Raw genomic sequence first — 12,898 nt, forward strand, 5'->3', positions numbered from 1 at the left:
CAGACATCTTACTGGTTCAGTACTTAATGATTCGGATCTCTTACTGTTTCAAGACTTAACCATTCAGAAGTTGCCAAATAGGCCCTAAACCTAATTAGAAAAATAAATCATCCAAGAGACAATCCTCAATCATGCCACAACTAACAACCTTTCATGTGGTGCAAAATGCACAAGCAACCTAACATTTACCTAACTTATATACCCAAAGAAACAACACTAGCTTTAAATCGTAAAATACAAATATCATTTATTTCACCATTGTTCTTAAAGATTCATCAAAGAACATAACTGTTGTTACAGAATTACCAATCATAAAATTCAAAGCATTTATTCAACTGGGAATCAAATTCAAAGTTCAATTATTTCCCAAAACAAAGAAACACGAAGCGAATAAATTTCTGAAACTGTAGACGAAACCTTATTAGAGAAGATAACTTCCCACATTGCATCCAATCAAGCATAGCATTCAATGAGTAGAAACTTTAAGATTGAGTGATTTGTTAAACCATGATTTCCAGCTGCCGGAGTTCTTCCTCGTTATTCCCACCGTCACCGGCTTTCCATCACCGACCTCCTCCACCACCGCTTGAGGCTTCTTGCACAGCATGAAGTTCCTAACGCCAAATGATCCGATAGCTTCCACCGGACTCAACGCTAAAACCAAATTCAACATATTAATAACCGAATTAACCAAACTGAACCAAAAGGGTGTGAACATTACGATAATACCTTGCACAGAATAACCCTAACAAATTAACCCGAATACAAAACCCGACCAACACCTCTAGATCAGCTAAAACAAAACTCTCGGCGCTAAAACCAAATCCAATAAACTAACAACCGAATTAAACGAACTGAGCCAAAAGGTGTGAAAATTACAATGATACCTTACACTGAAAACAGAATAACCTGAACTAATTAACCCTAAACCCGAATACCAAACCCAATTAAAGACCCCTACAGCAGCTAACTAAAACGTCTTAAAACTAACAAATTATGAAAATACCAAATTCAACGTTAAAACCACATATTGGCACGAGTACGGTCCGAACTCTGAAAATATACGGTACGGTTTTAAATTTAGCTCAATTTCTGTATCAAAACTATATGGTAGGTACCAGTTTGATGCTTGAGACTTGGTACCGTATCATACCGGTACTGTATGGTACCGGCGGATCATATAGAGAACAGTACTGTATTTGGTTTTAGTTTTGGTTTTAGCTAAATTTCGATAACATACTATACGGTACGGTACCAGCTGTTCTTGGAGGATCCGAAGCAGAAAGCGGAGGTATTCGGTATTCTATTTTGGTTTTAGCTAAATTTTGGCATCGTAATGTACCGGTTCGATCCAATACCGATAAAGATCTAATCCCCAAAATTTACAACCGAATTAACTAAATTAAACCAAACGGTGTGAAAATTATCATAAAACATAAAACCGATTGTTATCAGGAACAGGATTTCAAACATCAAAACCCCGAATAACCTGAACCAATTAACCCGAAACCCAATCAACACACCCTAACGAAAACATCTAAAAAACCAACAAGAAATCAGAAACAATACCTTCGGTCCCAGCAATCGGACAATACAACACGAACTCATTAATATTTGATCCAAGAACCGGCAGCCTCCCCTCACGAGCATACGACTTCAACGCCGTATCCATAACCGACGCCACAACCTCCTCCGCATTAACCACAAACCGGATCGGACCGGCACTTCCAATAACTGTAATACTAATCAACAACCGGTTCCTTCCAACCCCTTTCCCGGCCTGATTCTTCTTCTGCTTATACATCAACATCCTTTTTTTTCTCAAATTAAACACAAACACGTTGTAATAACGAAACAATTAACCGAATTCAATCTAACAAAAAGCTACAATGAGATCGGACGGTGGGGAATAGTTGTTGTTCAGGGATCGAGGCCGACGCAGCGGTGGTACCAGCTGTTCTTGGAGGATCCGAAGCAGAAAGCGGAGGTGAAGAATGGAGAAATTGAGATCCCCCGTGAGGAAAGGGGGGAGATCATCAACCAATTACAGAGGATTTCCACCATTCACAATCGGAGATACGCAGGGGTGAAGTGAATTCGATTGATTTGAGAAGATGATGAAGAATTTAGGGATTTGAAGATTTAGGGTTAGGGTTTGTGGATGAATTTTGGGGGAAATTAGGGGGGGATAAAAGGGGAGAAGAAGTTGGTGAATATTGAATACGCCGACGCGTTTAATACAGATGTTTGGATGACTTTTTCTTACGTCAGTTGTTGCGTCATTTATGGAGTTTCGGTGGGTGGGTATTTTTGTCATTTTAGGGTTTGGGTCGTGGTGTAAGGAGATTGTTACACGTGTTATACGGTTTTGTACGTTGGCTTAATATTGAAATTGCGTGTTTTGGTTGTCGATTACCTTGTATCGGATAACGACATATTTATAAAGTTTGATTGTAATTGTTTTTTTTTTTGAAAGGCAAACAACTCTTTATTTCATAACCAATATATACAGTACACCACAATAAGCCAGTAGCTTATTTGATCAGAAGCCCATAAATCGCCCCAGCCCATATTACATTTAACCCAATTACAAAAACTAAATCCAACCCATGTTACAGATCGCCCTTTTTAGTATCCGCATAAGTTGTTCGATCAAATGTCAAAAGAGCACCATTTTCCCCAGTCTTTCGTGATTTCTTTAGCTCTATTTGTTATCCATAGGTGTGATTGTGCCTTTATTTCGCCTAGTAGTTCTTCGAAGTTAACTTTTTTCCCGCGAAAGATCTTGTCATTTCTGCCTTTCCAGATGATCCAGCATGTTGTTAGTATGATTGCATATAAAGCTTTTTTCTTTGATTTTTTGAGTCCATTTATGTTGCTGCTTTCCAAAAGTTCCCGGAAGTTGAAAACGAATATTGGAGAGATGTTGCACCATTCCGCCACCTTTTGCCATATGTTTGAAGCCACGTAACAATGGATTAGTAAATGATCGGCATTTTCGGGATAGTCTCCGCAAAGGCTGCATAATGGAGAGGATTGAACGATTTTTCTTTTGATGAGCCCTTCCATTGTTGACAGTCTATCTTGTTCCGCTCGCCAAGCTAATATGTTTACTTTCTTTGGCACCCAGGATGACCATTTGAAGGGGTAAAACGGGGCTGCGTTTGCAGCCAACAAATCACGACATGAAGCTGTTGTGAAAGTTCCAGATGGATCGGCCAGCCACTTCCAGTTGTCTCTTGCTGAGGATAACGTACACGTCCGGATTAAGTTGTTACAAGCTGCCAGTTCGTCTCGTTCCAGTACCTGCAATGGTTCTCTTTTCCATGCCCAACCCCCACCCTGAAAATTACCCGGTACAGATAAACGGGCTGCAACAGTGCAGCCCTTGTTAGATTCTAAGGCAAACAGATTTGGAAAAGTGTACCTGAGCGGTGTTTCCCCGAGCCAGCAATCGAGCCAGAACCGTGTATGCAAACCGTTACCAATAACCCCTTTAAATAAGTTCTCAACCGTGATATTTACCTTCTCAAAGTCTTTCCCCACTTTGTTGATCGAGTTCCAAACCCCAGGTATAGATGCTTTTATGGGCAAAAATGTCCACGCTCTCTCATTATGATGAATTGATTCGACGACTTTTTTCCACAAGCCCGAGCCTTCACATTTATAACGCCACCACCACTTTAGGAGGAGGCTCATGTTCATATGTTGAAGAGAACCGAGGCCAATACCACCTTTGTATTTGGGGCCGATTACCCGTTCCCATGAGACCCAAGACGTTTTGTTTTTCTCGTCCGTGCCCCCCCAAAAGAATCTCCTTCTCAGTTTCTCCAAGTGGTCAATAACACAAGTCGGAGCTCGGAAAAGGGAGAAATGGTAAATTGGGAGGCTATCCAACACTGCTTTTAGCAACACCACTCGCCCACCGATTGAAAGGTTTTTGGCCTTCCATTTGGATAATCTTGAGTTGCATATGTCTATCACGTATTTCCAATTTTTTGCCTGGTTCATATTCGCCCCGATTGGGACCCCGAGGTACTTACAAGGAAGGTTCCCTTTATGCACGTTAATGTTCTCAGCCATCCCTTCAATTAATTCTTCGGCAATGCCGAAACCATAAAGGTCTGATTTATGGAGATTTATTTTAAGTCCGGAGATTAGATGAAAGCATCTAAATAAGCGGACCACGTTCCTTATCCTTGTTTCCTCCCAATCGCCTAGTATGATAACGTCATCCGCATACATTAAGTGTGATATAGATGGACCCGAATGCGGAAGTGTTACACCTTTGATGAGATTCGTTGATTCGGCTTTTTTCAAGAAGCAAGTTAATGCTTCCATGGCAATAATGAACAAGTAAGGTGAGAGAGGGTCACCTTGTCTTACCCCGCGGTAGCATTGAAATTCCCAAGTTGGAGAGCCGTTAAGAAGCACTGAAGCCCTTGCGGAGCTTAGAATACCTTTAATCCATTGTCTCCATTTGGCCGGGAATCCCATTTGAGTCAATACTTCCAAGATGAATCCCCAATTAATACTATCGAAGGCCTTTTCCAGATCCACTTTGAGCATGAACATGGGCTTCTTGTGTTTCTTGGCCCAACCAATGATTTCATTAACCATTAGTGGGCCATCAAGGATGTTACGGTGGGAAAGAAAGCCTGACTGATTCTCCGAAATAATACTTTTCAGAACAGGCCTTAAGCGGTTTGCGAGGACTTTTGAGATGATCTTGGGGATGCTCCCAAGCAGACTAATCGGCCGGTATTCATTGAGTGAGACCGGGTCGACACATTTTGGGATGAGGACGAGGAAAGAGGATGCGCAGCTTTGGCTGATGTGACCGGATTCATGGAAGTCTTGCATCATCTTGAAAATGTCACCTTTAAGTGTGTCCCAGAAATGTTTAAAGAAGCCAAAGTTGAAACCGTCCGGGCCGGGGGCTTTGTCACTCGCACAGTCCCAGATTGCAGACTTTATTTCCACCAAGGTGAAAGGTTCAATTAATGTATTGGAGTCCACCGGGCCGATTTGGTTAATGTTGGGGCATAAAAAAGATGGTCGCACCAACAAAGGCTCACTGAATTTTTTAGCAAAAAATTTCCTTGCTTCCCACTTTAATTTGGTCGGCTCAGAGCACCATTCACCATTGACCAAAAAGCCGTTGATACGTTTGCTACTGTTATTGAAGTTGACCATGGCATGAAAGAAGCTGGAATTTTCGTCACCGTCTAACGCCCATTTTGTTCTTGATTTTTGTTTAAGATCTTTTGCTTCCTCAATTTTTAAAGTCTCCCATTCCCTTTTTGTTTCACTCCACGAGTTTTTCTCCAAATCTGAAAGAACCCTTTGCTCTGCCGTTTCATCAAAAAAATTCAGATTTTTCATACAATCCAGTTGCCTTTGTTTTTTCTTATTCCTTTCCACTACTAACCATTTCTTGATTGCTTCTTTGATTGCCTTTAATTTTTTCCCCAGAATCTCGCCACTTCTTCCCGTTTGAGATATGCCTCCAATTGCGTTTTTGACCAGCTCCTCGAATCCCGGAGCAGAGAGCCAAGAGTTGTAAAAATGGAAGGACGAGGGACCAAATGATACCTCATCAGTGGAGAGTGTGAGGGGGCTGTGGTCGGAGTCTCTCCTAGGATGTGCTACCAAAGTGGCATTCGGCCATTTATCCCAAAAGTCTTGTGAGACCAATATTCTATCAATTTTGCTGAATTTTTCACCGCCGCCAGAGACTCTTGTGAATTTACGACCCCCCATTGGGTATTCAATAAGACCATTATCATCAATGAAGCTATTAAGAGCCTCCGCACAGGCCGGGTTAAAAACTGAGTTCATTCGTTCGTCTGGTTGTCGAACCGCGTTATAATCACCCATTAATATCCAAAACCCTGGATTTGCATCAAGCTGGTCTGAAATTAATTTCCAAAGATCCTTTTTTGCATTTAAACTTTGGGGTGCATATATGTTAGCAATATGGACGGGTATCCCAAGTTGTGAAATTGTACCAGAGAGAATCAAAACATTTCGATGTTTAAAGGAATTAGTACAGTGGAAAAAACCTGGGTCCCAGATGCTTAGAATTCCACCTGATGTGCCTTCGGCATTTACCCAATCCGCCTGCATAGGTCTTTTTCCCCAAATTTTGACGACCGGTATTCTTGATCCTTCACTACGCATTGTTTCCTGGATTGCAACGAAGTTTGCCTTGTGTTCTCTGATTGTTTCTCCAATGGAGAGCATTTTGTGGTCCTCTCCTACCCCACGGACATTGTAAGAGAGAAAAATCATTGGGGTACAATGGATTCACCTTCATCCCGGATGGTTTTTGCAATTAATTCTTCGAAACAAGCTGTTTGGATCCCAACGGCTTCTCCCACCTTAGATGTTTCAATGGCTTCAGAGTGTACCAATGACCCAGGATTTGGATCCGATAAGATGGGGGATGGATCTGTGGCGTCGGTGCCCGCAGAGGAGTTGAGATCATTGCAACGGGAGGGGGAAGGGGGGTGGGGGGGAGGTGGGGGATTGGGGGAGGGGCCAGAAGAAAGGGGGACAGGGGGGCAAAACGAGGAAGAAGGGCGACGAAAGGCAGATTTAGGTCGGCGAGAATGAGATGCAGGGGGGGGGAGGAGGTGGGTTGGATGGGGCCAATGGAGGGAAAGAATGGGCTGAAGAAAAAAGGTTGGGCCCAAAAAGGTGTTCAGTACAGTCATCCGGGTCCAAGGAGTTGGGTGATGCTAATCTGGGCCGCTTCCTATGAGGTAACCCATTTGTCCTAGGTGGGGACACCCCAGCCGAAAAGATGGAAGTATCCAGACCCTTATTATGAATATTATTCATGCAGACATTATTGTCTTGGGTATCAGTGCCCACGCCAGCCGACTTTTGGGATTCTTCTTCCAATGGATTTGGTGTTTCGTCTTCCAAGGGGGGACGGTTGGGTTGCTCCACCGCGATGCTTTGTTCCATTTCTGATATTGTCGGAATATGAACCGACTTTGCCGGAATGTCACCGACCACCTGATTGTCCACGTTCATGTTGTTATCGTTAATCTCCTGATCTTTTATTTCAGCATTTACCGTAATGAATTCGCCTTCTTCAACCTCTTGTTCCGGTGTGTTGGGATCCCTGGAGGCAATTTTTTCAGTATTCTCCTTTGATATACAAAAGTCCGGTACCCATAATTTATCTACTTCCTGAATCCAGACCGTGAAGGTTTGTTCTTGGACTGTGACCTGAAGTTCTCCTTTGACCGTATTACCATGATTGATCAGGATTCCCACATTATCATATGATAGGTTGCCATCTTTTGTTGACACTTGAGATTCATAGACTACCGAACCAAATTTTCCACCGATCATGTTCAACACTTGTTTATCCCAGAATTGTGTCGGTACACCCATTATTTTAATCCATGCAACTCTTTCAAATTCGATAGCTTGGCCAGACCAAATCTCTATAGAAGAGAACCATGATTTGTACATCTCCTCTTTAGAGGCAAGGAACGCTTTGGCTTCGAAGGAGCTTTGGAAGGACAGTAGAACATAAAGACCTCCCATATAACGGAGGGAGATCCCACTCGAACAAGACAATGACAAGAATTGCTCCATGCATGATAGCTTGTTGAGGTCAAGGGCTTTACCGATGAGGGAGCATTTAAACCAAGAAAAGGATGACGGGGGAGGACGAATGGGGAGATGGATCGATAGGGTTTCCGGATTATGGTCAGGGATACCAGAGACAATGGCTCGAAACGACGGTCCGATATGGGGGGACCAGGATGTGTGGAAGGGGTTGGGTGGGGGAGGGGGAGGGGGGGGGCGGAGAGGTGGGGCTGGGTGGGAGGATGGATGGGCAAAGTTGGTAGACGGAGGGTGTGGTGTTTTCTTGTCCTTTTTCCCAAACTTAGCTATGTTAGCTACTATCCGGTTTCTACCAAGGGTGACTTGGCTCAGCAGACTTGCGGTTTCTTCTCTATTGTTGATATCTTCATATCTAATGAATGCGAAATATCTTCCCAGCTTATCCTTTCTCCTTGTAAGATATGCATCAACCATAAGTCCGAAGTCTTTGAATACTCTCCATAAATCTTCCAGTGAGCACCAACCAGGAAGATTGGTGACAAAGAAGGTGGTTGTCCTCTCATTCTCGATGTACTGGTTTGGTTGCATACACGGTTGAGGTCTTTTGCGGCGCCGGGGTAACTCCCAGCCCTCTTCTCCTTCTCCATCACCTGTTTCCTCACTCTCAATCTCTCTGTTTCTCTCCTTCTCTCGATCTCTCTCATTCTCTCGATCTTTCTCTCTCTCACTCTCTCTCTCTCTCTCACTCATTCTCTCTCTCTCTCTCTCTCACTCAATCTCTCTGAGTTATCTTATGTGTGGCAACTTTAGGCACTCATTCTCTCTCTCTCTCTCTCCTCTCTTTCTATCTATCTTTTTGTTATCTTTTGATTGTAATTGTTAGGCCAGGCCACCCGTACTATGGCGTCACCGCACGACAAAAGAGGGCAGCACCGCCACACACCACTACGGTCGCTACTATGAGGTCTTCATATCGAGTCCCCACGAAGGTGATAATAGCGTGAGGGGGTGTTATTTTCAAAAATCCAACTGTGGTTTGCAGATATTGCAGACTTGAACTTGGTTCTAGTGGTTGTAATTTTTTCACTCATGAAGTCCTTATCGTTAACCTTTTGTAAGTTCCTCAGTTAAATACGTATGAAATTACTAGATTACCCCTAAACAATTAAAAAGATAAAAAAAATATAAAGATGAGCCCACCATTCATCTTCTTTCTTTATCTCTTTAAAAAAAACCCTACCATCATCTTCACCTCCACCATCAAACCCGCCACCACCTCAACCTCCACCGCCAAACCACCACCACCACCTCCATCGTCAACCCTCTTATATCGTCGTCACCACCTTCCTCCGACAGCTTCTGTCACACCCCTCCAAAGCCCCACCCCGCCTTGGAGGCGTGACATGCCCAGGATCATAGCCACCAATCATATTGAACAACGTATTTAAGTAAATAAAACCAACCACAATACAATTGGTGTCAAAACATAGTTTGAGTTTACAGCGGAAGCAAAACACAAGTTTTAATATAAGTTTTCCCACAACGACCACGCCTCCCAGTGCAAGCTCCTTAAGCTAGGGACCTAACGACCTGCAAGGCATGTAACAACGAGTCAACAACAAAGTTGAGTGAATTCACAGTTGGTTCACTGGCTTACTAGCCCGTATCGCGGTCTCCCAGACATGTGTGCGAAGGTTAGTATCCGTATCACGTCGCGGCCCTACAGGCATGTGTGCGAATGATTAGTGGAGTGGCATCCTACCTCTGGAGGATGGCCGTGCCTTGTAGAAAGTTTGTGAACTCACCTTTGCTTTTGCTTTGCTCGGTTTGCTTATCTTTGATTGTAAGGGTATGCGATAGAGTTTAGCCTACTGATAAGCCTAATAATCTAATGCACACGAAATTAGGTAAATAACCAATACAGCATTTACGACAATTCACGAGATTAAACCCTCACAACGATTAACAAAGTGCAATACTTAACAACTCAGTGGATTCACAACGAATAACAGAGCATAGTCCGAATTCGAACAGCACTCAAATATTCAAGTCGAAATCACAACGAATCAATAAAGTATCAGCTCAATTTGAGCAGCACTTAATCATACGTTGGATAGTTACAATCGATCGGATGTTGAATCGTAATAGCGATCGAATTAATACCCTGAATCGTAGCAGCACTTCGTGATTGTGTGTGTTTTTGGAGTGTTTAGACGATATCTTAGCCTACAGAGAGAGTTTTCTCGTCGTTCAAATGCCAAAATCTAAGTCCCAAGGCCTGCTATTTATAGCCGAATTTTGGTCTTGCTTACGGACCGTATGCCATATCCCTTACGGTCTGTAAGGGACACCTATAATTCTTTGGCTTGCCCTCCACGGGACTAGCCTTGATGAGTCAACAGTTTTGACCAATTAGATTTCTACAACGAGTTATGTGGATAATCATCAAGTAGGAAATACCCCCCTAAGTTTTAGGGGCCCTGATCCTAATTCTGATTGTTCTAAAACTTTCAGGGTTTCTGTAGAATCACTTGGGTTTCTCAATTTGGGTTTCCTATTAGACTAATAATAAATAGGACTTTTAGTGAGAGTTGCTACATTCTCCCCTCCTTATAGAAATCTCGTCCTCGAGATTTACTCGAATAAGTAAGGATACTAGTACTAATCTTTTATGCTCGAGAAACTTAACCTTTCAGTCTTCTATATAAAGTGGTTTCTCAACTAATCTTTTAATTTTTCATTCACTTATATGTCTTGAAGAAGTACTACCAGCTATTCGTCAGATAGATGTTTCTTAAAGTTGGATACATGAAATATTTAGGGAAGACTTAACCTTAGCCATAACACTTAAAATAAATAACACAGTAAAGTATCGAGTCTTGCACTTGGAGCGAAGCATCGTTGTGGATCATTGAGCACTGTACAAGTTATAGTCTGGTTTTATCAAAAAGCTTTTTCCTTTTTAAAACCAAGTTCACTATAACCAATGGCTCTGATACCACTCTGTCACACCCCTCCAAAGCCCCACCCCGCCTTGGAGGCGTGACATGCCCAGGATCATAGCCACCAATCATATTGAACAACGTATTTAAGTAAATAAAACCAACCACAATACAATTGGTGTCAAAACATAGTTTGAGTTTACAGCGGAAGCAAAACACAAGTTTTAATATAAGTTTTCCCACAACGACCACGCCTCCCAGTGCAAGCTCCTTAAGCTAGGGACCTAACGACCTGCAAGGCATGTAACAACGAGTCAACAACAAAGTTGAGTGAATTCACAGTTGGTTCACTGGCTTACTAGCCCGTATCGCGGTCTCCCAGACATGTGTGCGAAGGTTAGTATCCGTATCACGTCGCGGCCCTACAGGCATGTGTGCGAATGATTAGTGGAGTGGCATCCTACCTCTGGAGGATGGCCGTGCCTTGTAGAAAGTTTGTGAACTCACCTTTGCTTTTGCTTTGCTCGGTTTGCTTATCTTTGATTGTAAGGGTATGGGATAGAGTTTAGCCTACTGATAAGCCTAATAATCTAATGCACACGAAATTAGGTAAATAACCAATACAACATTTACGACAATTCACGAGATTAAACCCTCACAACGATTAACAAAGTGCAATACTTAACAATTCAGTGGATTCACAACGAATAACAGAGCATAGTCCGAATTCGAACAGCACTCAAATATTCAAGTCGAAATCACAACGAATCAATAAAGTATCAGCTCAATTTGAGCAGCACTTAATCATACGTTGGATAGTTACAATCGATCGGACGTTGAATCGTAATAGCGATCGAATTAATACCTGGAATCGTAGCAGCACTTCGTGATTGTGTGTGTTTTTGGAGTGTTTAGACGATATCTTAGCCTACAGAGAGAGTTTTCTCGTCGTTCAAATGCCAAAATCTAAGTCCCAAGGCCTGCTATTTATAGCCGAATTTTGGTCTTGCTTACGGACCGTATGCCATATCCCTTACGGTCCGTAAGGGACACCTATAATTCTTTGGCTTGCCCTCCACGGGACTAGCCTTGATGAGTCAACAGTTTTGACCAATTAGATTTCTACAACGAGTTATGTGGATAATCATCAAGTAGGAAATACCCCCCCTGAGTTTTAGGGGCCCTGATCCTAATTCTGATTGTTCTAAAACTTTCAGGGTTTCTGCAGAATCACTTGGGTTTCTCAATTTGGGTTTCCTATTAGACTAATAATAAATAGGACTTTTAGTTAGAGTTGCTACAGCTTCCACCTTTTTCCAGCCAACTTCCCCACCTCTGATAAACCACCACTAGGCCCACCACCCACCGCCCCACCCAACTTCTCCACCCCAACCTCCATGTTCCTTTATCGCCTAAGCTCCACCCTCTACCACCATTAGCCCGCCAAGATTTCAAGAACCAAAACAATGTTGAAAAGTGTTCTTTATGCAGGAGGGTTTTTGGAAACACAAAGAAAAGATGATATTTAGAGAGAGAGAGAGAGAGTTGCATCCAGACTCGCTTTCATCTTCAATCTCTATCTCCCAAATTCAACCCTAAATCGTCTCCTTCTTTGTCATTCATCAAATCGACCCAATTTTCTTCTTCCGCTTTCGTCACTTAAAACATTAATTTGAATCTTACAATGTTATAAAGTCGCAAGTGAACCTATACGATCACGCCACACAATCGTGCCGTATTGGCTCACTTTGGTGCGTTGCGCGCGTCACAACCATGCGCCACTGCGCGTGCTACGTCATACGCCAAGGCTTTCCTACCACCTGGTTCTTACTGCCCTTGTGCTTCACCACGTGCGAGTGGTAAAAAATAGAAGGGCGGCTCTCAACGTGCAAAGTGCGCTATCAAAATGACACATTGTGCCCATCGCCCACGGCACACGCGCGAGTTACGGTACTCCGCACCCTTCGCGAGTACATTAATGTGTGTTTCCATAAAACAATAAGGATGGAGTGTTCCCACTTAAATAACTCTTTAAGTTTCATCTCTCCTCCTATGTGGGACAAGGTGCAACTTTCCCGTTATTTCAGCATTCAATGTTTCAAACACCAAACTTTGAGCATCGATATCTCATTAATCTTAGCTCCGTTTTGAACGCGGTTTAGTTCATTGCGAAACTTTTCCAACATAGAACACAAACCCACAAATAAATATATGAAATCCCCTCCATCTCTTATATTTATTTCTAGTCCAAATTTAAGAAAAATGCATTTTCTATATATGTAAAAAATTGCTATTTTTTTCACAAAACTTCCAAAAAATACATATATATTCTTGAGTGAATCCATAAAGGGACCGCCAATACAATA

The 12,898-nt window shown here is 42.6% G+C and overlaps 1 protein-coding gene across 1 annotated transcript; it reads right to left on the bottom strand.

Annotated features, from left to right (window-relative positions):
* Window positions 1–221: 221 nt before the first annotated feature.
* On the bottom strand, window positions 222–2,243 carry LOC110894450 (uncharacterized protein At4g22758). Its single transcript, XM_022141680.1, has 2 exons — window positions 1,570–2,243; window positions 222–654 (listed from the first exon to the last, which is right to left on the bottom strand). The coding sequence occupies exons 1-2, from the start codon at window positions 1,808–1,810 to the stop codon at window positions 467–469; spliced, it is 429 nt and encodes a 142-aa protein (XP_021997372.1). The 5' UTR covers window positions 1,811–2,243; the 3' UTR covers window positions 222–466.
* Window positions 2,244–12,898: the final 10,655 nt, after the last annotated feature.

This window comes from Helianthus annuus, chromosome 12 (assembly GCF_002127325.2).
Source record: "Helianthus annuus cultivar XRQ/B chromosome 12, HanXRQr2.0-SUNRISE, whole genome shotgun sequence".
NCBI classification, from domain to species: Eukaryota; Viridiplantae; Streptophyta; class Magnoliopsida; order Asterales; family Asteraceae; genus Helianthus; species Helianthus annuus.